Source organism: Malaclemys terrapin, chromosome 4, assembly GCF_027887155.1.
Source record: "Malaclemys terrapin pileata isolate rMalTer1 chromosome 4, rMalTer1.hap1, whole genome shotgun sequence".
Classification (NCBI taxonomy): domain Eukaryota; kingdom Metazoa; phylum Chordata; order Testudines; family Emydidae; genus Malaclemys; species Malaclemys terrapin.
Window position 1 is genome coordinate 21,984,969 of NC_071508.1, and position 27,892 is coordinate 22,012,860.

Below are 27,892 nucleotides of genomic sequence, written 5' to 3' on the forward strand. Positions count from 1 at the left end.
GATGGTGTTGCTGGTGTAGATATGTGGGCAGAGTTGGCATCGAGGTTTGTTGCATGGGTCGGTTCCTGAGTTAGAGTTGTTACGGTGCGGTGCGTGGTTGCTGGTGAGAATATGCTTAAGGTTGGCGGGTTGTCTGTGGGCGAGGACTGGCCTGCCTCCCAAGGTCTGTGAAAGTGAGGGATCATTGTCCAGGATGGTTTGTAGATCACTGATGATGCATTGGAGAGGTTTAAGCTGAGGACTGTAGGTGATGGCCAGTGGAGTTCTGTTGGTTTCTATTTTGGGCCTGTCTTGTAGCAGGAGGCTTCTGGGTACACGTCTGGCTCTGTTGATTTGTTTCTTTATTTCCTTGTCTGGGCGTTGTAGTTTTGAGAATGCTTGGTGAAGATCTTGTAGATGTTAGTCTCTGTCTGAGGGGTTGGAGCAGATGCGGTTGTACCTCAGCGCTTGGCTGTAGACGATGGATCGTGTGGTGTGTCCAGGGTGGAAGCTGGAGGCATGAAGGTAGGTGTAGCGGTCAGTGGGTTTTCGGTATAGGGTGGTGGTAACGTGGCCATCGCTTATTTGTACTATGGTGTCTAGGAAGTGGACCTCCCGTGTAGATTGGTCCAGGCTGAGGTTGATGGTGGGGTGGAAGCTGTTGAAAGCATTGTGGAATTCTTCCAGGGTCTCCTTCCCATGGGTCCAGATGATGATGATGTCATCAATGTAGCGTAGGTAGAGAAGGGGCGTGAGTGGACGAGAGCTGAGGAAGCGTTGTTCCAGGTCAGCCATAAAAATGTTGGGATATTGTGGGACCATGCGGGTGCCCATGGCGGTGCCACTGGTCTGGAGGTATATATTGTCACCAAATTTGAAATAATTGTGCGTGAGGATAAAGTCACAGAGCTCAGCAACAAGTTGTGCTGTGTCATCATCAGGGATACTGTTCCTGACCGCTTGTATTCCATCTGTGTGTGGGATGTTTGTGTAGAGAGCCTCTACGTCTATGGTGGCTAGGATGGTGTTTTCTGGGAGGTCACAATGCATTTTGATTTTCTCAGGAAATCAGTGGTGTCACGGAGATAGCTGGGAGTGCTGGTGGCGTAGGATCTGAGTAGGGAGTCCACATATCCAGACAGTCCTTCAGTGAGAGTGCCAATGCCCGAGATGATGGGGTGTCCATGATTTCCAGGTTTGTGGATCTTGGGCAGTAGATAGAATAACCCCCGTCGGGGCTTTAAGGGTATGTTGATTTGTTCCTGTGTTAGTGTAGGGAGTGTCCTGAGTAGATGGTGCAGTTTCTTAGTGTTAAAGTATTTATCAAGAGTTATGCTGCTCTATTTTATTGTTTATCAACTGCACCTGTGACTTGACTTCTGCCTATTGCAGATCTTGGGACTCTAACTCAGTACTTGGTTCCCTAATGTCTGAGTATCTTTCCTGTATTTGTCCTCGCAACATGCCTGTGAGGGAGGGCTGGGCTATTTCCATTGTACACTGTGGGAGCTGAGGCACGCAGAGGCTAAGGCAGGGAGTTGAACCGAGGGCTTCCAAACCACTAGGCCATCTTTCCTCTCACCCACTAGTCTAATGCACCTCCATCCTGAACTGCAGACCCTTCCCCTGCTTACTATTCTGTGCCCACGCTAGTGCCCTAACCCCTGGATGATCTGGCATCTGTCAGATGTTTCCTGCCTTTGCCTCCAGTTTCTCCAAAAGCTTGATGATGACCAAGGAGTGTTGTGTTAAAGGTTCCGTTTTGGAAGGGCTTATGTGCTGGGTGACTGACTTGCATTTTCTTTCTTGGGGCTGGCTTGCTCTCTGAATTGTACAATGGACTAGAGCAGAGTTGGTGTGACCCTAAGGCACCAAAATCGAAAGAAATGAGAGAGAGAGAGAACAGGGAGGGGGTGGGGAGAAATCTGGCTCTCAATAAAGGCTTGAGTATGAAAAGAAGGGGGTGAAACTTGACAATTACGCCTTGCAAAATGTCCAGGCAAGATCTCAGTCCACCCACAGTAATTATACTTAGCTCTCAGCTCTGCTCAGCAATCAAACGTCTAAAAAATGTTTACTAAGTTCTAATTGTGATGAACCCTTATTATTGTTTCTAAGCTTATTACTAATTACTAGTATTACTGTACCTCAGGTGGCTGCCAACAACGACCAGTGCCCAGGTGTGCTAGGGGCCGTACAGACAATCCAATCCTGGAAGGGTTAACGGGCCTTTTGGAGGCCGTGATCTTGCAAATAAGTCAATGGGCCTCTTCCCAGTACAGAAGAGTAGGTCTTTTTATGAGTAGGGCCTTAAAAACATTTCTGGGGTTACTGCCGCTAAGAGAACTCAGTACGTTCTGGCAGTTCTGCTTTTCTGGGTGTGGGGTGTGGAGTTTAAGCAGTAACCAACTCACCCCAAAACTTTGGGGATGTTGTGAAACATTAATACAGGTCTGAGCATCGAGGTTGTTTTGGAAGCCTGATCCAAATTTCAGGCAGCTCCTGGGGCATGGAGAGCACGTGGGAAGTGAGTAGGTAGAAGATACAGGTACAGGGAATTGTGGGATAGGTGTTGGAGGACTGTGTGAACAGGAGCCCAGGTGCCTGTGCTTTTGCTGCCTCCCCATTGCAAAATGGGCAGCTAGGGATGTGGGCACAGCTCAACAAGCTCTGCTCCGTACCCCGCTGCCGAGCACACCAGCGTGGGTTCAGTGCATGTATGGGTTCTGAGTGCGGATGTCTGGCAATAACACACCAAGCCTACGGTACTATTTGCAGGACTGGGACAGGTGGGTCTAGGTGGGTCCAAAAGGAAAGGCCCGGCTGGCCCCTCAGCTAAAGAGGGAGGAACTGCCCAGTGCAGGCTGCAATTGAGTACTGGGGACAACGAAGGAGAAAACAGGAATGAGTGAGGCCCAAAGGTTAAAACTCAGGGAACCAGAAGGGGACACTGAGCAGGGAACCCCAGGCAGCGCCCACTGCTGCTCAAAGGCATCTAGGGACTCGGTGGACGCCACCCAGAGGAACTCAGCCTGGAGGCGTGATCCAATGAGGGAGCAGACACAGGCCCCACAGCTGCAGAGCACCCCCTGTCCAGCTTCCTTCTGCAGTGCTGGATGCATGTCTTGGCCAGCCGAGAAGGTCCCACGACGTTGTGAGGCCGTGGCTGGGGTGTACCTAGATCAGGAGGTGCAGCCAGAACCTGTGAGCGTTTCCAGAGGAGCCGGAAGAGGGGCTGAGCCTACTGTGCAGACACACCCGCCAAACAGTACGATCTTTCTGCATACTTCTTGGCTGCTCATCTCGGGAGCCTTTGGCCTGTTCCTCCCCCTGCAGCAGCACCAGGAGGGTTGAGTGTTGCTGTCCCAGGATTTCAGTAGCAAGTCTCAGAAAAGGCAGTCACTACTCCCCTTGGGCTGGGAGGCTTGGGTGACTGTTTGCTCTAGGAGTGTATCTGCTCTGAGATTTCACAGGTCTCTCTCCTGCCTGGGGGCAGCTGCTCATCTTTAGCTCCTAAGGCCATCCCCGACTGCAGCTTTAATCTTATTAAGGGAACGAGCTGCTTTGTGGGCTGCAATGGGATTTGATCAGTAGGGGCAGCTGCATTATGCTGCTGGCAAGAGAGCGGAGGTTACAGGGAGGGCAGGTGCAGTGCTGGGGGAAATGAAATCTGGGGCCTGTTGTGGCAGGGAATGGGGGAAAAGGGGTGGGGTGGGGGTGCGCTAGGCCTGTATTGCTTTGCTTGGGACATCTGGGTTTACTGTACATTGGGGGCAGTGGTGGTGCAATGCTGGGGGGAAGATATGGGGTTACTATGGAGACAGCTGCCGTATAAACATCTTGACTTGTGCTAATGAAATCCTTGAGACAAATGTCAACTTTTCTGGAGACAGCAGCGGGCTTCCCTCACCATTTCCATGCTGGGCCAGTACCACTGCTTCCCCCCCTGACCTGGCAGCCGTGCTTCACCTTCCCAGGTGTAGATCTTTACCCACTCTCCCCTTCCACGTACCAGAGGCAAGAAGCTCTTTCTTGAAGGGCTTTGAGCTCTGCTGGCAAATGGCTGGAAGGAGCCGAAAGCATTGCAAGCGCGCAGTGTTTACAAGGCGGCAACGCGGCTTATAAACAAGGGGCTTCTTTAACGGCCGGGAGCAGCGAAAGCACATTCCAGGGAGAGCGCGCCTGCTGGAAGATCAGCTTCCTGGAGAAGCCTGGCCTGACTGGGAGACCAGAAACTGCATCTTCACGAATGCTTAATCCTTGACCTCCTCAGAGCACGCTCCAAGCACGAATGCATCCTCGCGGCCCCTGGGAGGTAGGTGCGTCTCCTTATCCAGACGGGGGAAATGAGATGCAGAGATTAAGGGATTCGTCCAAGGCCACAGAGACGATCGCTGGCCGTCATTCTTGGTAGCAAGCAGAACAGCATTGAGAGTCTACTGGGTGCGGTGGGAAGAGAGCCCAAGGAGGTGGAGGAGTAGCCCAGTTGGCATTACCCTGCCTGAGCTCCCCCGACCCGCCTGCTGCCTGGAGCCCCCTCATCTTGATACAGTGCCATAGCATGGTATTGCACCTAATGCTTGGCCACAGAAAAGGACAATAGCTTGGCCTGCTCCAGCGTCTTCTGTGGGAAGATTGGAAAGTGCCTCACGTCAGTCCTGTGAGGCCGGGCAATTGTATATTTTACATTGCAAGTTCTTCGGGGCAGGGGCAGGGGCTGGCACTGACTATACTGCACCTAGCATAACGGGACCCTGACTTTGTTGCCTCCAGTAGAAATTTTTAGGTAAGTTTTACATCTGGGGAAACAGGCCCAGAGAGGGGAAGTGACTTACTTCAGGTCTCCTGAGTCCCAGTCGAGCACTTGATCCCCTAGCTCACCCTCCCCTGTAATGAACGCTAGCTGGGATGAGAGACGTTCGGGGCAAGGGTGTAAGGAGTTTTCAGCTGAGCTTTGAAACAAGATGGACCACTGAGGCGAAAGAGGGAACAAGGAGGTCACAGGCTGCATGGCAGGAGCTGCAGGGGAGAAGAGTCTCACCCTGGTGGTGGAGAGGAGTCAGCTGGCATCAGATGAGGCCAAGGTCCATGAGACTAGCTCATACACCAAGAGAGAGACCCAGTGGTGCAGGGGAATGGGGCCACTTGGGAGCGGGGGGGTGACGATATTGCATTTCTCTCGATGCCTGGGACTCAGAGGAGTTTGATTCCTTGTGGTGGGAGCAAAGGGCTAGCAGCAAACCTGGGTTTGATCCCTGTCTTTGCCACTGACTTAGAATAGAAGTGACTTGTCCAGGATCATGTATTGTGTGCCTCAGTTTCCCTAGTTGTCAGAAATGGATCAGTTGGCTCCCTCCCGGAGGGCAGGGCAGGATGGGGGAGAGAGTATTGTCAGGCTTAGTTCATTAGTCTGCCAAGTGATTGGAGATCAGTGGATAGAAGGGGCTAGAGGGCTGTTAGCTTGCCCAGCCTGCCCCCTACCTTGGGCTGGTGGGCTTGGCAGGGGAGGGGGCAGCGTGGTGGTGAGCATTGTGTATATAACTGAGAAAAAGCCAGGCTGTGGGAAGGGAGCAGCCGTAAACAGATGCTCCGACAGCAGAAGAATGTCCCACTGGGCACAGCGATGCGTCAGCAGGGAGCTCTCCCTGGGCCCACCCTCTCCACTGCCTGCTTCTCCAAAGCCCTGTCCTAAGGGATGGTCACTCCTCCCAGACCCAAAGACCTGCCGAAGGTAGGCGAGGAGGAGAGGCTGGGGGCAGGCTCTGTGTGGGGGGAATACTTGGAGGCAGGGGGTTATCTGCCCTGCACACCCAGGGCCTGCCTTGCGGCTCCAGGCTTCCAGGGAGTCTCTGACAGGGCAGCTCACGGGGCACCCCAAAGCTCAGGACTTCTCCGGCCTCTCTGCTGGCAACAAGGGGCAGGGCTGGGCTTGGGCCCCTTCAGAGTGCCAGCTCTGTCTCAGGCTGGTCCCCCCTCCCCTGCAGGGTTTATCCATTAGGGGGGTGGAGTGGCTCATTGTGCCAAGGCGGGGAAGGGGAGGGATCCGTCGTGCTGCTGCTGGCATTCAGCCCTGGAGGAGTCTGCCCTGGGTGTGCCAGCACTCTGCCCGGGGGTGCAGGTGAGCTGGCAGGGGGAATGGCGGGGCCTTAGAAGAGACCCTGACAGGCCATGTCAGGGTACAGGCAGCTCTGGACAGGGGCAAGAGGGCTCAGAGGAATGTGCTTGTTCTCCAGCGCTGGGAAGGGATGGTGAGCTGGCATCCTCACCCAGGCTGCCCAGTATGTCTCCCTGGCAACAGAGACCACAGGGAGCTGCTCACTCCCCAGCTGGTCCAAAGAGGATCTGTAGGGCGCTAACTACAAAAGGGGGGCTGTGGAGAGGCCCAGAGCGGGCATGGGGTCTGGGTTAGTACGAGGAGGGTAGAGTCCCAGGTGTGGTGTGAAATGGGGTGTCTGTCACAGGCTCCCAGGGCCAGAGAGATTCAGGGGATGCTACAGATCATAGTGCATTGCCCCACAGTTTCATGGGATGCCCCCCTGAAACAATGCGTGAGGCCTTTGTCCATAGCCCCATCAGCCTTGACTGAGGTGGGAGTGCCTGTGTGTTTGACTGGGTTGTAGTGGCTGCTGCTCAGAGGGGCCTGCGTAACCCCCATTAGGGGAGAGCAGGAGCAGCGCCCGGGTTTTTGCTGCCCTAGGCGGCAGCGCTTCTCTTAGCATTCGGCGGCAGGGGGGTCCTTCCGCTCTGTGTCTTTGGGTCACTTCAGCAGCAGGTCCCGGAGCGAGTGAAGGACCCTCTGCCGAAGACCCGGAGCGGAAGGACCCCCCGCCGCTGAATTTCCGCCGAGGACGGCAAAATGCCACCCCCCCGCAAATCCTGCCGCCCTAGGCGACTGCCTAGGGTCGCCTAGTGGAAGCGCCGGCCCTGGGGGAGCGTGAGTCCTTACCCTGCCGCTGCTTCCAGCTGATGGATGTAGTTCTCTAGCTCCAGCAGGAGGAACCATTTGCAGGTGACTCCTGACCCGTCCCTCCCCTCCATCAGCTGCCCATGCCAAGGCTGGCTGGGGCTGAATTGAGTTCTTGGACTAGGCCCTTAGATCACACTGGGGTTCTGCAGTGAGCGGACGGCATGACAAACCCAGAATCTCTGCCTCTCTGGGGCAAGAGGAAACCCCTCCTAAAGGAACCCCCATGTCAGCACATTCCCTGCCTGTTCTGTTTCAAATGCTGACTTCTTCCGAGGTGAAGAACTCTGCTGCCTGTCTGTGGTGTTGGTGCCCCTCTGACTGTCTCTCTCACCCGTAGGGCCACGCAGCATACCCCATGAGCTCCAGAGAGTGCTGCCATCCCTCTGCAGCCCTCCTTCTCTTTCTCTGTCTTCAGCTTCCCACCTCACTCCACTGACAGATCCCCAGCAGCCTGGAGTTCAGAGATCAAGATAGGGTCACCCCACAAAATCTACGTATTGATCCTTCTGGCAGGCTCACACAGGTAAGTACCCAGGGAGGTATTTGGTAGTCACGGAACTGATAGATACCTGGAGGAGAGATTTAGGTCTTACAGATGTATTACTCCCTGCCTCAGTTTCCCCATTTGTAAAATGGGGATAATGATACTGACCTTCATAAGCACTTTGAGATCTACTAATGAAAAGCGCTAGATAAGAGCTGGGTATTATTTATTATGTTGTAAGCTCTTTGGGGCGGGACAATCTATCTGTTCTGTGTCCGTACAGCACCTTCCATCGTAAGATCCTGAGCCACGACTGGGGCTCATAGGCGCTACCACAATGCAAATACAGTAGTAAGAATAGGCGATTGGCACATTTCTGATCATCATACTCTATTGTACTGGCTTTGCTCATCTCATCTCATACTCTACCACATGAGTTTGGCTTGTCTTGCTATTCCCAGATTGTCACTCATCTAGAAATCGCCTGTTCTCTGGCCTTGTCTGCCCTAGGGACACTTTGCAAAATTCCCCAGCACTGCTAACACCAGCTCTGCTCCTGTTAAGAATGTTGGGCAGGCTGGCTGCTGGCTTTTAAGATGTGTTGATTGAGGCTGGGGCCTAGGGATCTGGTCTCTTTCCCACTGTCATCAATAACCATCTTCCGCTAACTTCAATGGGAACTGCATTGGGGGACAGTGGTGCTTCAAACACTGGTGGCCAGTCTGTGCTCGGGATCCCAGTGTTGCTAATACCACAGAGCTGAACCGGTGTTAGCATCAGCGAGGAATTGTTGCACGGGCAAGGTTTTGGTCCTTCCAGACCCTGGGCACAACTGGAGCACGAATCAGGTCCTGCCAGCTGGAATAGCCATCCCCTGTCCTATCAACTCTCCATCTCCTTCCAAATCTCAGTTGAAAACCTCTCCTTTCCCACCTTGCCCATGTCTGAGACTTGCTTTGTCTCTGCTCTGACTTATTGTTTCACTCTCTGGTAACAGGTCTGAGGCCATATGGCTTGTATGCAAGTCGCTGTGTAACGCACCATTACGTTGTCTGCATTGACTGTTAGATTGACATGGGCTTTTTTAATTTCCTTTTTCACTCTTTAAACCATTATGAAACAGATTTCCTTAAATCACATGCCCAAGCTATACCTTATAAAGAGGCTTGGCAGAGTTCAATTTTTTATATAATTTCAATTGATAATGTCTATTTAAAAAAAAAATCAGATTTTTTTTTTAAACCTTCACAATTATGGGAAACTATGGGGTTGGGTGGATCAGGCAGTTATTTAATGACCGTAGATGCTGCAATTCAATAAGTGAAAGCTTTAAAACTGTTAAAACAAATTGTCAACATCCCATGTCAAAATATACAAGTTCAATATCCTTAAATCAAACTCCAAGTTCTCAAGCAGCATTTTTCCTTCCTATCTGTAAATTTTGGTTTTCCATGGAAATATTTTGTAGTCGGTTATGTGTGTATGGTGAAATTGATGGTTACTGACAATTACTGATAAATCTAATCCTTCCAAGCCTACTTATAAAACATACACCAGAAATCTCACTTATTTATTCCAACAGTGGCAGAATGCTCAGCAATGCACAATAGTCACAGATCACATCTTTCCAGAATATATAACAATCATACACACAAACCATTCTGCTCTGCGCCAGGCGCCCTCCTCCCCCGCCCCGTGGATCTAGTTGCAGGATTGGGGCCTTAACTTGAGTCCTGTTTCACATCAGTAGGATGACTCGTGTTTATAAAGTTTAAAGTGGGGCCCTAGTGGAGAATAACGATACTTGGCACTTGCCAAACATCGTTCCTCTGGAAAGGAAACTTTACAAAGCAGGTCAGGGTCATTATCCCTATTTTATGGATGGGGAAACTGAGGCACGGAAGTTTCACATATTCGTTCATTATTAAACTTAAGTAGTATCTTCCATCCATAGTTCCCAAAGTTCTTTCCGAAGATGATTAAGTGGCTTCATATAAAGAGCCATAGCCCTATAATGAAAGCAATAACCTAGTTACAAAGGAAACAATACCGACCGTAACCTGATAAATACGGGGTCTGTATCTTCTTACATGTCCCTGGATGTCCTCCTGCGCCAATGCTTCCTTCCTTTAATCCTCTCTAATATTGAAGTGGCAGAGTCCTTTATCCAACTCTTGTTGCACAAGTCCTGGCTGCTGACAACTGTGATTCCCATACATCTCCTCTGCGGTATTGTGTGCATGATTTAAATCCAGTCGTTGGGATTAAATTAACCCCAAAGCTCCCAGGTGTTCTTGCATCAACCCAATATTGTTGGAGCAAAATGCTGCAGTGGTTTCCTGTGGGATTTTCAGTCCTGCTCGATGAGTGCCGGATGCCTGGAGCTGGCCAGCCCAGTACTGTTAACTCTGCCTGCCACACCTGGGATGAGCTGTGGGGTTTAATCAGATTTCAGAACCAGCTGGGTATGGAGGAGTGGGTTCACCTGTAAAGGGCTGCAGGAAGCTGCAGAGAGAGGGGGAAGCTCGGGAGGTTGTGGGGCGACTGCAAAGCGAGAGAGGCTCCCGCAGGGAAGACCCTGAAACCAGGGGAGTGGCTGGAAGTAGCCTGCTCAGGCAGAAAGAACCCAACAGGGGAGTTTGGGACGATGCACAGCTTATGAATAGAATAGAATATTAGGGTTGGAAGGGACCTCAGGGGGGCATCTAGTCCAACCCCCTGCTCAGAGCAGGACCAATCCCCAATGATTTTTTTTTTGCCCCAGATCCCTAAATGCCCCCCTCAACGATTGAACTCACAACACTGGGTTTAGCAGGCCAATGCTCAAACTACTGAGATGTTTGTGCTTAATTCAGAGCTGAAAGTTACTAAACAAGACCCTAAGGAGGGCTGTTGTGGCTGGATTTGTAAAAGCCTCTTTTTTGTGTTTGAGTAGCCAAGAGGGTAAACCAAGTCAAGGGTCTACATTCAGGGCTGCCCTGAGGGGGCACCTGGGAGGAAGCCACTCCTTCACAACCCCCCTTGCCAGATCATAAATAGACATATTAAACTGCACAGGCCCCTGCGGATAGCCGTTCACCATGATAAAGATCAACCACTTAATCCTACTCTTGGCCCCCTGTCTCTTGGCCTGGGGTTGTTCCCCGCCAATACTTGGCCACCGATCCCATGACTAAATGTCCCTAATAGCCTTTGAAAGCCTAAGGGTCTGTCTACACTGCAGTCCCAGGGTGTGATTGCGGCTTGTGGTATAGATGTACTTGAGCTGGTTTTAATTTAGTGATCTCTGGTACCAAGGTAGCGAAGCGGCGGTAGGACAGGCTTGAGGGTGGGCTGTCCAACCTCTCCCAGAACTGTGGGTCATTACGAGGGTGGCTAGCCCACACTGACACCCATGCTGCCATGGCTTACTCTGCTCTGTAACCTCGCTAGCTCAGGTACAAGGTCTACGTGAGCTGCAACCGCACCCCATGATTTAGTGTAGACATAGTCTTAGAAATACATGGCTGGAAGGGACCTCGAGACGTCATTTAGTCCAGCCCGCTGCGCCGACCAAGTATGTAAATGTATCCTTTGTAAGCTACATCAGCTCATTCTCCTGTATCTGCTAGGTCATGGACACCTTCAAAGAGCCCGAATAGCTTAGCGAGACACCATTTTCCTTTGCAAGAGCCTTGTTGGTTAGATCCTAAATCAGGCTCTTCCAGATGTTTTCTTAGTCTATTTTTAATGATCGGTTTGGCCAATTATGCCCCTTTGCCTGCATTCCCCCTTGATGCTGTAGTCCTCCAGGTGTACCATGTTCCTCTCCCTAACAATTCTATGCCCAACACACTGGCTTATTTATCTCTGCGACCTTTTAACAAAACAGATGGCTGATGTAAACCCTCGGCCACTTCAGTGGGATGATGACATAGCTGCAGGGAATGCTATTAACGATAATAATACTAATAAAACACCATGAAGACCTTTGGCTCCCTTCTGTACAATACAGATTAACTCTTTCCTCACCCTCAAGTCTTACTACCTGTCTGTTTATACCTACTCATTTACCTCCATATATACTTCTCTATCTCCATCTTTTTCTCTCTCGCCATTGGTCTAGCCAACCATCCACGGATTCCCTCTATTCATGCATCAGTATATCTATCCACCCCTCTTCATACATACTCATCGAATGTATCTACCCTGTGCCCATCCCTGGGGTATCTGGGCTCCTGCTGCATTTCCACCTCATTGCAGAATGTGACCCTTTTTATTTCCAGTGCCAGGAAATGCGTCTGTCAGTGAGACCCACTTCGGGGTAAACGGCTTCACTTTCCCCTTTGCCAAGGGGTGCAAAGTCACGAGCTGTAGTGGCTGCTTGGAAAACACACGTGCTGGGCTCAGACACTGCTGTAGGTACTGTTCCTTTTGGAGCTGGATCCTTGAGCGTGGCTGGCAAGGGGATGCAGCGCCTGTTCCCTCTGCAATGGCAGTTTGAATCCAGCCCAGGTTAGCGCAGAGAAAGTTGTTCCCATGTGGTGGGGGCTCGGTGTAATGAGTCAGGGGGGTCTCAGTTCCCAGTAGATGGGTCCATGCTGCCATACCCACCACCGCAGGGGCACTAATTCCTCCCCTTGTTGGCAGTCTCCGCTGACGGGGTGGGGGGTGCCCCAGAGACTGCGCTCCCTTCCCGTCTCAAGGGAGAAGGGTCTCTCTTAGCCCTGATTAAGGCACAGGGCAGAGGTGCATTAGGAGCTTGCCTGGTCACAGGCCAGGCTGTCCGTGTTGTGGACAGACAGAGGAAGCAGGGCTTTCAGTCTGCCACCTTTCTGTCAGCACCAGATCCGCTGATTTGAAAAAAAAGAAATCCTCCAATAATTAAAGCTTTATGATTAAGCTGGAGCCATAAAGTAGACAGGACAGTAGGTAGCTGGGACACACACAAGTGCCTTCTATCAGATGAATCAAAGCCATTAATCCTCTCAACCTCTCTGTAAGAAAAGTATCATTACCCCACCCCCAGGGGAAACTGAGGCACACAGCGGGTAAGCAGCTGAAGGAGGCCACAATTTAAAGGAGCCCAAATTATCCATGGTTGGGATCTCTAGGATCTTTTTTGGGACAGTCTGAGGCAGCCAGCTGGCTGGTGATTTCAGCCTGGGAGTTAAACAGCAGGATGGTGAGAATGGGGCCGCTGAGGGAAACTCTGGCGTCAGAGCGGCGCAGAAATCTCCCTCGTCTCTTTCCCCGCCGTGTCGGTAATGAATCCCTCCCTGAGTACCAGTGTGAAGCCAAACGGCAAAGCAACAGCATCCTGAATCCAAACATCCCCCACTGCCTCCTTCCCCACTGACGCCTCCGTGCTAAGCAGAGGAGCGGGGAGTCATTGCTGGATGAGACACCACTTTAAAAATATCACATTTGAGAGAAGATCTCCCTTCTGTATACAGCAGAGATGTAGCTCTTGTGTAGGTACCATGTGTCCATAGATCTCAAGTCCCCTTTGTAAAGGGGGAAACTGAGGCACAGAGAGGGATGTGGCTTGCCCCAGGTCATGCACTAGTTGGTGGGTTGCAACCCAGGAGCCTTGCCTTGCAGACCTGTACTTAAATGACTCAGCCCCTCCCTGCCCCCAAGATGGACATGGAGCTGCTCTGTTGACCAGGTTATTGGGAGGTTACTGTCCAAATAGGTTGGTTCAGTTTATAGGGGTCTGTCTGGAAAACAAGCAGGCTGCAAAAAGCCATCCCTCAGCAAATGGCTGAGGATTTTTAAAGGGACAAGGGCAGAGCCACTGGCTCTGGGGAGTCAGGTTTGATCTCCTGCTGGGCCTGTGTGTGTGTGTCCCCAGAAGTGTCAAAGCCCAGGAACAGTAGGGTGGGGGATGACACTATAGCAGGGCTTAAAAGGGACGTGCACTCTCAAGAGAGGTGGGGGGGGGGATTTGTGGAACCAAACTGAGCCGCAGGCACCTGCTGCGGGTTTCTGAAGATGTCAGGCCTGCCCCAGTTGCCATCAGGGGATGGTAAACCATTGGCTAAGACAGACCTACACGTAGTCTGTTGTTCTAAAATCCTCTCACTGCCTTGTTTCTACTGCTAGGATAAGCAATCCGTGGGTTTGAGGAGGCTGCCTGATCGCTCTGATCTCCGCTGATCCCAGACTCCTGAAGAGAAGAACCGCGGGTGCTTGAATCCGTTTGGACCTGCGGGGTATGCATGGTTGATACACAGGGTGCTGTAGCCCAGGACCTAGCCTCAGAGTGGGAAAACCCAGGAGAGGTAAAGGCATGAGACCTGACATGTGAGGGGTACACTCAGAGTGGGGTCACCCACTCCTTCCCTGCGCCAGGAATAAAACCTAGGAGACCCTGGCTCTACCAGCTAGGCATCAACCTCTGCCATGGCCAGTTCTTGGATCTGTTCCTTGCTCCAACCACTAAACACCCATGGCTTGATCAGACTCTGCACTGGGGTCTGAACGTACCCATGCGAGAGCCTTCTTTGAGCAAACGCCTTTTGGTACCTTTGCCCTTCTCTCCCTTGTGATGAGGGATGGGTGGGTAAGGCAAGGCAGCATGGTATGTATATGACGACTCCCCTGGAGATGGTCTATTACACCTGGATGGCAGCCTCGCAATGGTAGGTATGCTGAGCAGTACCTGTGCGAGAGAGAGAGAGACTCTCTCTCTCTCCTGTGTGTTTGAACATCAGTCTGCACAGCTTATCAACTCCTCTGGGATCTTCCCCTCCTTTCCCCAGGGCAGTGAGGCCTCTGTCTAGGAAATAAGAACATGCTTGGGGGGAGATGCCTGCAGTGTGGCAGATTTCCCATCAGATGGCGCTCTTGCTCCATCATCAGCTGGGTTGTTTTCATGCCTCCTGGAAGGGCACTGGCGGTTAAGTAGCCAGGGGATGCTAGGTCCATTTGGCAGCTGGGTGAAAAGAGATGAATTCGAACGTCCCGAAGGCCGGTGACTCATTCCTTTTTGGAAATGGCTTTGGAGAGCACCTCTGTGCCCAGCTCAGCGGGGAGGGAGAGGTCATAAGCAAGGGGTCCGCAGCATTGGCTGGCTCGCACCTGCTGCAGTAGGCGTGAAAGGGTGACGTCGAAAGGGTAAGGACCGCAGCGCACATGCCAGGCGAATGGTGTCAGCGGAGTGGGCTGGAGGGGGGTTGGCCTCAGGCTTGCCGAGAGGTGGAGGATCCAGGAGGACTTCCTCTCCCTGCCACCATCCCCAGGGCATAGTGCTGCAGAATTAGGGTCATGATGGGGATGCCTTCTGCCTGCCTCCGGGCATAGGTCTGTGCTGTGAGTTGGGCCCCTTGCAGGGCAGCTGTGGGGAGAATCCATCGCTGGCCCTTTAAGGGCCTATCACTGCTGGTGGAGTGTCCTGCTCGTTAACCTGGACTCCCCCTTCCTTTCAGTGAAGAGCAACTGAGGCAGCAGCGGCAGAGCTGGCCAGACTTGCGCAACCTTCACATGCAGGTAACGGGTTAGTGGCAGGGGCAGGAGGGGTTTGCAGCCTGTGCTGGAGAAAAGCAGACAGCTGTTACACTTTTCCAGGGCAACTCCTGCCGTATCCACTGGTTCTGCCAAGCATGAGCTGCTCCCACTTTCTGGGTGCCCCCAAGCTCCGTGGGAGGCTGGTTGGTGCAGATCCAGCGACCTGCCATGACCTTGGTTTTGGCTGGCTGAGTGTTTAACCCAGAAGGACGTTCTGTGCTCCCCAGAAGTGCCCTAAGCTGTTCCCATTGGCCCTGTCAGCTGTTTTCGGGGAGACTGCCCTTGTCAGCAGTAGTTCACATCTCTCCTTCCCAGTAGGGGGGACTGTGGTACATCAGCTTTGCCTTGCCAACAATGGGCACTCCAGGTAGTTCATCTCTGCTCTCGCCAGCAGGGGGCAGTATAGTTGGCTTGTTCACCAGAGTTTTTGTTTATCCTAATGGCATCTGAATAGCCTAAAAACCAGAGTATGTATAGTGACCTTTGTTTCCGAGTTGGATCTGAATTTGGGAGGTGGGTGGGGGGCTTAGTCTCCTTCCCTCCTGCCACGGTCAGGTCGGATACCTGGTGCAATTTGAGGTGAGTGCCACCCAGCCACTAGGTCACCATGTGGCCCATGATGAGTTGGGTTAACTCCCATCGTCCGCTCTGTCTCATAAGATCAATCAATACGTTTGAATAATGCACCAACTCTGAATTTCTCCAGCCACCTTCACCTCAAAGGATCCCAAAGCACAGGAGTGTTTATTTCTGTACGGGGATCGCTCTCCCCCGGCAATGTGAAGCCTGCGCATTACTGAGGGCTCTTCATTGCCTTGCTGGTTTCTGGTGTTGGGTTTAGTAGGAAACGCGCCGCATGTTTCTCTGCTCTACCCCGGGATAGAGGTGAACTCCTTCACGTTCTCATGGGCCTGACTCCTGCCTTCTCTCTAGGAACAAACGAGCCATTCCCAGGAAGGCTCTGGAAGGGTTTCGGCTGCGAGAAGGCAGAGCACAGAGCATACGGATGAGGTGAGACTGGGGTGGTGGTGGGGTATGAATTCCCCCCCCCCCCTTGGAAGGGATTTCACTTACCTACCTACTGTATTCTCCCCTGCCCCCATTGACTTTAGGGCCAAATCCTGCTCCCATTAAAACCGATGCATAATGGAATTCCTTCCTTATGTGGAAGGGTGCAAGTGCTCTGCTCGCCAGTAGCCCAGCCCCGTTCTCTGTTGCCCTTTCTTTTGGCAGAGCACGGTGCTGGAATAACCAGAAGCTCTGCTGCCCTGCTCCCTCCAGCGCCACTTCTGGGCTACTCCGCTCTGAGACCACGCATCTGCCATGCTCCCTCCAGCGCCACCTCCTGGGAGTAGCTGGCAGCCTCCTCAGCTGTGTGCCCCTCACGTGGACTCCTGAGCCGTGGCCTCGCTGCCCCAGCTTGCTCACTTACAGCCTCCCCTGCCGGCGTGGGGCAGGAGGCCAGGTTACTCCTCGGCCTGTGGTGTTAATGGGCGTTTTCCTGCTCCCCAGGAGCAAGGCCAGGTGGCTGGTGCTGGGAGAAGGGAGCTGAGTGTGCAGTTTGGGGACAGCGCTGACGCTGAGAGTGATGAAGGTTGGTGAGTGAGTCTCAGTCTTTGCTGCTGCCATTCCCGTTCCCTCGCAGAGCCCTGTCTGCTTTCTGTCCTTTCGTCTCCCTCCTTGATCCTTTTTCCCCCTCTGTCTTCTGATCTCTCCCCTCCTTCCCCCCTTTACTCTTTTCTCTCTCTGTTCCCCTCCCCCTTTCCTGGGCCACTGGCCCATTCCTTTCCGTGCCCTGCAGAGCTTGGGGTGCCAATGGGGCAGGGGCCCATGCACTGCAGGCTGCCGGGAACGCCAGCTGCACTGGGCTGTGGCGTGAAGGGTCTGAACTTCGTTACATTCCTTCCTAGCCAACTTGGAACCCGGCCTGGACCCTCTCCCCTCCGTCCGACATCCCCCCCCCATCTCCCTCTTTAAGGCAGGAGGTGGATTAATCCATAGCTCCCACCCAGCGAAGGACCACTCTCTTCCCAATAACTCTCCCCTTCGCCCACCCAGTTTTCTGTGCTTGGAGCAGATGCGGGTGTTTAAAGATGTCTCTTGGGGCATGGATTGAACCCCTCCAAGCCGGAAGAGCGGCTTGAGTTTCCGAGGTGCCCCAAATCACACCGTTCTGGCCCCACCCTGGCATTCGTGGGGCTTTTGACCAAGCTACCTGCCTGGATTCTTGACTCCCTTACTTGGGGGTCAATCCTGCCAGGCCTTTGTTGCTTTCTCCCTGGGTCCCCTCTGGTTCCTGGGTATGTGCGCATGTGAAGGAAAATCATCTCATGCGGCGTTTCCAAGCGTGGTGGGACCCTAGGCTGCCAGGCCTCTGCACACAGGGCCCGATATAGCATGATTCTAACTGGATTAGGATTAGCACCAGCAGAGCGCTGTTGGGTGGGATAATCTTTGGGTAAAAAGAGATCAGACGGGGGGAACTCAGAGTCCAGATAAAGCTTGGGAAAGGAGTCTCTCACTTACGGATAGTTCAGTGAGGAGGATGGGCTATGCCCCCAACTGCCAGTACCCCTTCTCCATCCCCCACAATGGGGCCATCCCCCAGATCCAGAAAGCCCCCTGGACCCAGAGGGAGGGAGGTGGGATCGGTTGGCTGGAGGATCCTGTTGCCTTGAGAAGAGGGGGAAAGGGCTATGGAAGAGAGTCAGAGGAGAGGAGCCTCAACAAGCTTTGGAGGGGGTATTACTTGTCTGAACGGGGCATCCTGGGCTTGGGGCCTGCCTTTGTGTGGGAGCCAACGTGCACCATGGTCCTCGGAGCTCTTGGCTGTGACATCTCACCAGCTGTTAGCCAGTGGCCGGGCCACTGAGCGGGGAAGCCCAGCATGACTCTCACCAAGGGAGGGTGGGATCTGTCCCAGTGATGCAAACGGATGGGCCCTTCTCCGTCCGCTGGGTAATTTGCTACCTGGGGCTGCTTTGCAGTCTAGGATACTTCCGTGGCTTCCGTTACCATAGCATCTCCACTGAGGCAGGGCTTTTGTCCCCTGCCGTTACCACAGCATCAGAGCGCCTCTGTCTTTACCGTATTTATCCCTGTGGTGGGGCAGGGCTGTTATCCCCATGGTACAGATGGGGGAACTGATGCACCGAGAGGCTAAATGACAAACCCAGGGCCACACAGGGAGTCGGTAGTAGAGCAGGGAACTGAACCTGGGTATCCTGAGTCCCAGGCCAGTGCCCAAACTACTGTGGTCCTTAGGGTCTGTCCACACGGGGAGATAAGTGCAGCTTGTGCAGACATACTAGATAGAGCTAGTCTAGCTGATTTGAATACCAGGAGCAGTGAGGCTGTGGTAGTGTGGGCTTTGATGCAGGTTGGCTGCCCCTGGAATTACTCAGCAACCAGGGTAGGCTGGTACATCCTGCGCTGAAGCCCCGGCTGCTGCGGTCTTGCTACTCCGGCACCCAAGCTCTGGTCATGTCCCCTGATTGTAGCGTGCCCAGACGCTGAGTCACCTGGCCCCGTAGAGACCGTCAGGGAGTTACTGTTTCTCCTCCCTCCAGCTCCTCCTCTCGTGCTCTCTGGGTTAACTGGGGCCCTTTTCCTCCCCAGATCCTGACCCTCCTGAGGACCCGCTACTGAACTCTCTGCCTGAGCTCTCAGTGCTGGAGCGGCTGGGCCTGCACAGGTAGGACTCCTGCCCTTTCTCCTCCTCTGGGGTTAAACTCTGCTGTGTGCCCAAGACGCTGGAAGGTTTCAAGCTGTAGGCGAAGGTGACAGCGAGCTGGTGGCTGGGCGGGTCTTGCGCAGGCAGCCATCAGAATAGCCAAGGTAGCTATGGGGTACACATCCTTTCATCTCTGGGTTGCTGGTTCAAATCCAGCGCAGGGGCCTCCTTCTCCTCCCGCAGCAGATGGGAGTTGCTCATATCCCGCAGGAGGCAGAATCAGGCCCTGGGTTGGCTATGACTGAGCAGTCCCCATTTCAGGGGAGATGTTCCCAGCAGACAGGTTGCCACGATGGGCATGAATTGCAGGAGGTGGCTGGCTGGTCTGTTTCATGGCCACTTCAGAGGGTTTTCGACTCGTTCTAGTTGGACTGAAACCCAAACCTGTGGAGACAAGATTGTGCCGGGGGTGAGGTACGTCCACATCAGTCACTTTATAGCCTGCTGGATATGGCCCTGGCCAGGGACGGGGGGAACCCAGGTTCAGGTCCCTGCACACACCCTTCCCCCCCGCAACAACTGTGAGTGAAATTAACAAGGATGCCAGAAACAGCTCCTAACCCCAGGGGCTGAACCGCTCAGGGAACAGCTGAGTTTAAACTGTTCTTATGCAGGAGGCAGGCTTCTCCCTCCCTCAGCCAGTCTCCCTGCTGCAAGCTAGAGGGAGTCCCTGCAGCCGCTGCTGAGTGCCAGGCAGGGGGAAAGCACGGCCTAGCATTGGCAGCCTGGCTGGAGGAGGAGGGAAGACATGGAGAAAAATGTGACAGTGAGTTTTCACTTTTTCAGGCTTATTCCAATATTAAAGTTTTATTACAGACAGTATTTTTAGTAGTAGTAGCAGCTTTATTTTCTATATCTATGTCATGCAATGGGAGGGATCCATGAAGTACGTAGGAGAGGTGGGTTGCTTGCTTGATAGGGTTACCATCTGTCCGGATTCCCCCGGACATATCCGGCTTTTTTCAGTTAAAAATAGCGTCCGGGGGGAATCTGTCAATGTCCGGACTTCCCCCGCCCCCCCATGCAGAGCGTGCGGGGCTTACAGGGCAGCCGGCCGGATGGTGCCACTCGCACAGGCTCCGGCAGCCAGAGCCCCTCCTCCACTTCCCCCCTCCTCTCTCCTGCAACTTGAGACCACTCCCCTCCTCTCCCTCCCTCCCCCCACCCTGCATTCACAGATCGCTGGCAGTTGCCTCGGCCTCCGGCAGTCTGGAGCTCCGACCCTGCTCCCCTCCCCCACTGCCGAGCGCGCTGCTCTGCAGCACAGTAAGGGGGCCGGGGGTCAGAGAAGCGGCAGGGAGGTTCTGGGGGGGGGGTAGTCAAGAGACAGGGAGCATGGGGAGGGTTGGATGGGTCAGGAGTTCGGGGGGGGCTGTCTGGGGGTGGGGGGTGTAAGGTTTTGGGCAGAGTACAGGTGGAGGGGGTCTCAGGAGGGGGCAGTCAAGGGACAAGGAGTGGGGGGGGTGTTTGGGAGTTCTGGGGGGGGCTGTCAGGGGGCAGGAGTGGGGAGATGGATCGGAGCAGTCGGGACAGGGAGCAGAGGGGTTTAGATGGGTTGGGAGTTTTGGGGGGGGCTGTCAGGGGGTGGGGAGTGGTTGGATGGGGCGTGGTAGTCCCAGGGGTCTGTCTGGGGGTGGGGGTGTGGATAAGGGTTGGGGCAGTCAGGGGACAGGTAGGGGGTAGAGTCCTAGGGGGCCAGTTAGGATGTGGGGAAGGTCTCAGGAGGGGGCAGTCAGGGGACAAGGAGCAGGGAGGCTTAGGTAGGGGGTGGAGTCCTGGGGGGCAGTTAGGGGCAGGGGTCCCAGGAGGGGGCAGTCAGGGGACAAGGTGTGTGTGGGGGGGGGTTGGGGGTTCTGAGGGGGCAGGAAGTGGGAGGGAGTGGAAGGGGCAGGGGCGGGGCTAGGGCAGGACAGGGGCGGGGCTAGGGCGGGGCTCCTCCCCTCCTCTTTTTTGATTGTTGAAATATGGTAACCCTATTGCTTGCGATTGGACCATATGGGTAAGAAATGTAAATAACTTTCACCCCTGCCCAAGCCCCAGGGCTCCCAGCTGCCTCTGCAACTGGTAGCTCTGGGGGTGATTTAATGGGCCTGGGGCTCCTAGCTTCAGCCGGATCCCCGAACCCTTTAAATCCTGATTTAAAAGCCCCGGGGTTTTAAAGGCCCCACCTCTTCCGGTAGAGGCCATGCCTCTTCCAGTTGAGGCCCTGCCCCCTCCGCAGGACTCTGGAGTACCGGTAAGTCTTTTAAGTTACTTTTACCCCTGCTGCTGGGCCTGATTGAGTGCTTCCCAGATGACTCCAAATCAGGCAGAGCTGGCATGTGAACGTGACCTCACAGGCTGGGGTCCTAAGCGCCCAGCTATAATGTCAACCACTCTGTTCCTCTTTCCCAGCCCCCAAAAACCTTGCCGAGGACACACCGAGGTGCAAATGTCCCAGCCAGCTCTGCTCCTGCCCCGACACTCAGCAGAGAGGCCAAGGAAAGACTCCGCCCTCAGCCCTAGAAGGGGGTCCCTCCAGGGCAAGTCTGGCCCCCACTGGTGGGCCTGGGGAAGCTTTCCTGATTGGCGCCTGCTGTGTGTATAAATGCAGGACTTCTGTCAAGCCAGCCCCTGACCTGTGTATCCTGAACCACGCCCAGCTCCCCTGAGTGCACCTGGTTCTACTCACTCCTGGGCTGCGCTGGACTCTGGGGATATGGGGTGCACAGGGCTCATTGGCAAACCGTGCCCCAGAGGAAAAGGGCGCTTCTGGGAACTGCCCTCTACCTGCTGGGCACTGCCAGGCCATGGGCGCTGACTGGGTGTTAGGCGTCGCTGAGTCACCCGCGTCACTGACGGCCACGTGTGCTCTTCCTTTGCAGAGTGGCTTTAACGGAGCAGGACGTGGAGGTAAGCTCTGCCCTTTGGCCGATCAGCTGTGGCAATGAGAGACCGATGCACCCGAGGACTGTCCCCTCTAGCTGCGTGTATGGGCTTTCATTACCCAGGCTGCCTCATGCATCTCCCCCTCCAACCCAGACTGTGTGGTGCATTCTCATGAGGCCAATGGCGACAGTGAATGGGTTAAACCAGGGTCCCTACATGCAGTGTGAAATAGGGTTACAGCCTGGAACAGTCCCCTTGGGTCAGCGCCAGGATTCGGGGCATCAGTCTGGTATAGGAGGCCACTGGCCAGAGTGGTGCTGAAGTTTAGCAATGCTCCCCTCTAGGTGACAGGTCAAATCCAGCAGTGACCAGAATTGGTTATTACGGCCATTTGAAGGCTGTTGAAGTTGCCCTGCCCCAGGAACCCCCTTGTTTTGCAGGCTCACCAATTCACAATCTCAGTAGAGACACCAAGGATTGGATGGTCTATATTTTACAGACAGGGAAAGTGAGGCACAAGAGGCGAAGCAACCTGCCCAGGGTCCCAGAGCCAGGAACAGAACCTAGAGTTCCTGACTCAGTGTCCTGGCCCAAAACCACAAGCTCATTCTTCCGCCTTTCGTTCTTATCTGAATTCCCCTAGCCGTTTCAACCACATACAGAAATGCTTCACTTCCCCTCCTCCAAACAGTGGCCTTGACGCATGCATTTAAACTACTGCTGTGTTCCAGCCCAGAGCTGGCTGCATTTTAGTCCTAAATGAAGTGATCCTTCCGTGCACATATACAGTACATGGTAATGCTATCAAGTGCTCTGAGCCTTGCAAAAGCAATGCACACACGGTCCAGGATCCCAGCTGTGTGAGCAGTCCTAGCTGCACTGATGTGCTGGTTAAAGGGCCCCATTCCCCTCTCCCTTTACCCCAGTGTAAACCCACTGGTGTGAGACTACAGTTGGGCACACGTAGAACAGAGCGGGCTGCGCAAACAGCTCCCAGCACTTCCCGTTGCCTGCTGGAGCAGAGCAGGAGGGCGAGCGCTGAGGGGTGGGGCGGTGCTGGAGCTGTCCAGGAGGGGTCGGTGGGATTGAGGGATGCACCCAGAAACGGGCTGGGGTAAAATGGGAGAAGTGGCTTCCCCTGGCTCTACCAAAGGAATCAACCCAAACCTATTCCTTTCCCTGTGCCCAGAAACACCTGCCCAGCTCTGCCCTTAGTGCCCTGCTCATAGTCACATACAGAGTCCCTGTCCTTTGTTGATGTGGATCAGAGATGACCTCTGACCCCTGCCCTGTTCTCCCCTCTGTAGGCAGCATTCGCGCACTTAGCCCTGGCCTTCCGTTGCGACATGTTCACCCTGCGGCGGCGGGTGCAGGTGGAGGAGCGGGCGCGGAACGTGGCAGAGGAGAACATTCAGCAGGAGCTGGAGGAGTGCCAGGCAGCGCTGCAGGTCAGTGGGGCCGGGTTCGGGGTGCCTTGCTGGGGAGGGTGATCCTGGCTGTGTGTGCCCCATGGACAGCCCGGTGCTCGATTTCGATCTGATCCCAGCCCTGTTGACAAGTCTCCCAAGAGGGGAGCAGGCGAGGTCAATCGTTGTTGCCCCACAGGTGCTGATGACGCAGACTCTCTTGGCAGGTTTAAGGCTCCCCTTGGGGGGGTGTTCCTTTCGCTGGGAAAGGTGCTGACTCCTGCATGGCCGTCACTGTCACGCCCTGCACTCCGGATCGCCCGGCTTCGGATGTGGCCGCTGGTGCGTTCCAGGGTAGAGGGAGTCATCTCCGGCCTGGGGAGTTGGCTGGTCATGCCACTGGCAATGGGATCCCAAGCCTTTTGCTTTGAGGCTATTGGTTCGAATCCCGCCCCGCTGGGGCAGTGGCCCAAAGCAGCCGGTGTGCGATTTAGCCTGTGGATCCCAGCTCAGTTCCTACTGGCGAGCTGTCCACATCCTAGCACCTTCCTTCAGCGCTGGCATCTTCAGCAGAGAGGCTTGAACGCTTCCACCTGAGGACGTCCCGCCGGGGCAGGTGGCCAGGTTCTCAGCTGCTGTGAATCGTTGAGCTTCCATTGCAGTTGTGGTGACTCCTGCTGGCCTCAGCAGTGATCTGGCTCAGTGGTGGGAGCTGGTCCTGCTGCTGCCTGGGCTGTCCTGCTCCATGGATAGGGGACATGAGGCTCTCCTCTGGCCGCATCCACCAGCACCAGTTGAACGGCTGGGCTGTTGGTGCAGAACTGGCTGGACGTGGTGTCCTAGCCCGGCTGGGGCATCTCCTGGGCTGAATTCTTTGCAGTCTGCTGCTATTCTAGTCCAGCGAGGGAGGGGCCTGGTTCCTGTGCAGATCATGCAGAGCTGCTGCTGGTTTCCCCCCCACAGAGGCTGGGCCTGTCCTGCGTCGACCCCAAGCGCAAGGAGCTGGTCAGGCAGTTGCAGCAAAGCCTGACGGTGCTGGTGGGGTCTGTTGAGCGGGCGACGAGCGCAGCAGAGAAGCTGGGGGCCGTTCATCAGGTGGGTCCAGCAGTCCAAGAGCCCAGGGTGGGAGGGTGTCCAGGCAGCTCCCCCAGCCCAATAGTGGAAGCCCCATCGATGGAGAGCATGGTACGGGGGACCAATGCTGCATTGACCCCCGGGAGCAGGGAGGTTCAGCGCCATGAGGCCAACCCATGCTGAGCTCTATAGAACCTGCTCTCTTGGGCTGGCTCCATGGACTCTGGTCCCCAACCTCCTCAGCTAGCCGGCAGATCCACCCCTGGGCTTGCTGGCATTAGTGACAGCTCCTCTCCTAGGCTGGCCAGCACAGGGGCAGATGCTAACCAGGTACCAGCTGGCCTGTTACCTCGCATCCTCTTAGCTCCTGCCCCAGCTCCCACCTCGCTTTGTCTTCCTGCTGCTCGCTCCTGGGTCCCAGATCCTCCTCGTGCCTGAATCCAGCTGGCCAGGGCAATGGAATCCTGCCTTCCTCTGCCCCTGGCTGTCGGGAAAGCAGAAAGGGGCTAATCTGAACATCAGCTGGCCCACGGGAAGCACTTGGGAGTCCTTAAGATGACGATGCAGCGGTGGATGTTCGTGTTCAAGGAGCTGGGGGTGGGGAGGGCCAAGGGGGAGGGAGCCCCTGGGAGGCCTTTGGGCTGTTTGAACAGCATTGCTTTGGGCTCTGTTGGTTGGCTAATGGGTCTACTCCCATTAAAGTCAGTGCTCTTATCAGGGCTCTGCTTGAGCTCCGATGCCGTGGTGACGGGCATGGTCTAAGAACCTGAATAGAACCAAAAGGGGTGGCAGCTGCCCAGGGAGGGTGGCTCAGGCTTTGTAGCATTGGCCCTGGCTGGTGGCCTGATCCTGCTCCCCCCTCTCTGTCCCAGGAGGCGCGGATGAGCCGGGCAGCAGAGGTGATGGTGCAGCACGTGGAGAACCTGAAGAGGCATCACTTGCGGGAGCACACAGAGCTGGAGGAAATGAAGCGGCTGATCCAGCAGAACTCCCGCAACCGGCAGCTGGCTGAGAACAGGGGTGCCGTGGGCATGGGTGCTGGGAGGGAGCGTGGCCTAATGGTTAAAGCGCAAGGCTGGGCGTCCGGACTCCTGGGTTCTGTTCCTGGCGCTGCCACTGACTCACTGCGTGACCTTGGGCAAGTCATTTGGTCCCCAACAGCCTGTGTGGTCTGAGTCCATTTCAGCCCAGGGAGGCACATGCTAGTCATTTTGCTCCCACTTGCACCAGGAGTCCACCTGGTCCCTGGCATCCACGTGCCGCTGGTGACAGCTGTTGGCTGCAGTCACAGGGCCAGATGCTTAAATCACAGAAGGGCCCTATCGGGAGGGCTAACTGTGACTCCAGCTCTTAGTGCCTGCGAGTCCCCGGTCCTGGCCGCAGCGGGCAGGCAGGTAGCCCAGCTGGGAATGCAGCAGCGTGTGGGGTCAGCGCTAGAGGCCTCGTGGCCCAGAGGCAGGGGGTGCAATGCATCCGCTTCCACTCCCCAGGCCCTTGTGTGGGAGGCTCTGGGATTCCCTGGCTGAGCAGCTCTCTGCCTTGTGAGTTACCGGGGCTGCAACCATCCAACCAAACGGACCTTTGGGACAACAGCACGATGTCTGTCCCTGCTCCGTCCACACTGAGCTTCTCTGCTGGGCAAATTCCCCCATAAGCCACTGGGGTCGCAGCAAGTCTATAGAGCTCAGGAGGAGAGTGGGGCAGCAGGGCACTGGGCAGGCCTGGGTGGTTGGTATGCGGGTGGGAAGATGGAGCTAGTTGCCCAAGGCGTGAGAAGCTATCAGGCCACCTCTGGAGCCACCCCCACCCCTTTGTCTCCGTAGATGACAGTGAGCAGAGACTGAAACTGCCCCTGATGCGAACGTTCCAGCAGGTAATGAGTGCACCTGTCCCCCAGCCTCTGGCCCAGCCCCCTGCCCACCGCTCCATGGGCCCGTCTCAGGCAGGGCTGTGCAGCTCCAGTATCCAGAGCGAGAGGCAGAGACTTGGCTAGAAGGAGGTGGTTCTCTGGCAACAGTTTGAACATAACAGCGATTTCCCCCTGCAGCTTGAGGTTGGGGGAGGGGTGTGTGTGACAGGCACTGGGCCAGGCCCAGGCTGGATGGCAGCCTCCACGGGTTAGTGTAGGGAGGTAGAGTGGGACAGTTACAAAGCCTTTCCTGAGGTTGTAGGTGTGGGGGATGGTCATGGGCCTCTGCCTGGCCTTTAATCTTCTCTTGGGGGTAGCGCAAGCTTTGCCCTTGCAGCTGAAAATGCAAGGCCCATTAGTGGCCCCACAGCGAGGAGGGTTGGCCTGGACCGACTCTTGCACCCACAGCATCGGGGATGGTACGGGTGACATCCCCCCCCACACACAATGCAGTACCACTCCCACTGGCAAGCAGGGGGGAGTTAAGGAGAGGGTGGCTGAGGGACAAGGCTGGCAGGACCCTTGAGTGGGAGCTGTGCCCTATGGGGAAGTTAGCACCCATGGTCCATTTGGCTGCCTAGAGCAGAACAGAGGGGACTCAGCACTAACTGTGCTTCCCCTCCCTCCATCCCAGGCGTCCGCACGTCGGAGAGTCAGCATCGCAGTCATTCCCAAACAGCTCACGGTAAGGAATCCCGCTGCACACCGGCTGGGGCAAAGCCGTGCATGGGATTGCGCCTGCTCACATTGTACCTCCAGGCGCTGTCACATCACGTTCCTGTACCATCAGCCCACTGCATGCCTGTTCATGAATGCTCAGACTGGACAAGCTCACGGGCTCACTGCCACGTACTGTCACGCAGCCCACGTGCTCCTCCCCGACACTCCCATGCGTACACACAGACACCGGCTGTATCGGCATGTCACACAGCCATGCGTTCCTGCCTGGCCACTCCCACCTGCCCCTCCTAGACACCCCGTGCATGCACAGCTTGGGGATCCTCTCCTGTTCTGTTTCGCTCATGCTGTCCCTTGGGTTTTGTCTGCAGCTGTTTCCCAGCCCCGAAAGTGGGCGAGCACCCGAGGGGGAGGCAGCCAAGGCAGCGTGGGAGAGCAGCCCTAGCACAGAGAGGTAACGTGATCATTAACAATAGATGTAGGGACATGTGGGGAGGCCAGAGCCCTCCACTCTCACACAAGGGTAGAGCCTGGTCAACCCAGGGTGTCACTGGGTCCCTCTGATCCCCAGGGAAACCTGCTGCCTCCAGGAGGACTCCACCGATGGATACTTCATCCTGCGCTCAGACTCGTCCAACTACTTGCACCGAAGCCAGCCACAGGCAGACAGAATCGAGTGTGAGGGGGACAGAGGCCGCTACGCAGAAGGGTAAGGGTGTGTCAAGTGCTCCGTCAGACCAGATCCCTCCTGGGGTCAGGAGGGAGCTCTTGCCTTGATGGGGCTGTGCCCCACACCTCAATGTGCTCTGGGCTTCAGTTTTCCTCTGAAGCACCTGATGTCAGTGGAGGCCAGAGAGGGGATCCTGCACTGGATGGACCACTGGCCTCTGAGGCTCGGGGAGGGGCAGGGACACTGGTGGTAACACATCCCTGCTGCGTTTCCTCCCCAGGAGCGAGCCGGAGCTGTGGAGAAGGGGAAGCACCAGCAAGCCCATGAAAGAGGAACCCGATGGGGCATCAGACAGCGGCGGGCTGACGGAGGAGCTGGAGCAGCTTAGTCTGACGTGAGCTAATGCCATCTCAGACCCGTCACCCACATAGCGCCGAACCCTTCCTCCATGATGTACTGTATACAGAGAAATTCCTGCATGTGCATCTCTGACCACAGGAGACCCTTTGCATTTCAAACATTAGAGAGAGAGAGAGAGAGATTGATTGATTTTAAAGGGTTGCGGATGACAGCCTGAAATCTAGTCAGTTTCAAAAACAGAATTAAAAGCAGTGTTGGGTCCTATCCTAGCCC

The 27,892-nt window shown here is 55.0% G+C and overlaps 1 protein-coding gene across 5 annotated transcripts in view; it reads left to right on the forward strand.

Annotated features, from left to right (window-relative positions):
- Positions 1–27,892, forward strand: part of LOC128836639 (inositol 1,4,5-triphosphate receptor associated 2-like) — a 32,749-nt gene that overhangs the window by 2,362 nt on the left and 2,495 nt on the right. Inside the window, exons 1-16 of one of the 5 annotated variants that reach the window (XM_054027097.1) lie at positions 4,209–4,294; positions 7,284–7,469; positions 13,518–13,627; positions 14,843–14,903; positions 15,855–15,932; positions 16,434–16,515; positions 18,540–18,615; positions 21,519–21,546; positions 22,830–22,970; positions 23,892–24,023; positions 24,875–25,022; positions 25,826–25,875; positions 26,546–26,596; positions 26,961–27,043; positions 27,161–27,298; positions 27,540–27,653. In XM_054027097.1, the coding sequence (XP_053883072.1) occupies positions 14,898–14,903; positions 15,855–15,932; positions 16,434–16,515; positions 18,540–18,615; positions 21,519–21,546; positions 22,830–22,970; positions 23,892–24,023; positions 24,875–25,022; positions 25,826–25,875; positions 26,546–26,596; positions 26,961–27,043; positions 27,161–27,298; positions 27,540–27,653 (1,127 nt within the window). In that variant the 5' untranslated portion in view covers positions 4,209–4,294; positions 7,284–7,469; positions 13,518–13,627; positions 14,843–14,897. Of the gene's footprint in view, positions 1–4,208; positions 4,295–7,283; positions 7,470–13,517; positions 13,628–13,652; positions 13,697–14,842; positions 14,904–15,854; positions 15,933–16,350; positions 16,520–18,539; positions 18,616–21,518; positions 21,547–22,829; positions 22,971–23,891; positions 24,024–24,874; positions 25,023–25,825; positions 25,876–26,545; positions 26,597–26,960; positions 27,044–27,160; positions 27,299–27,539; positions 27,654–27,892 lie in introns of those variants that run through there. The other 4 variants (XM_054027099.1, XM_054027098.1, XM_054027100.1 and 1 more) reach the window with 4 other exon arrangements.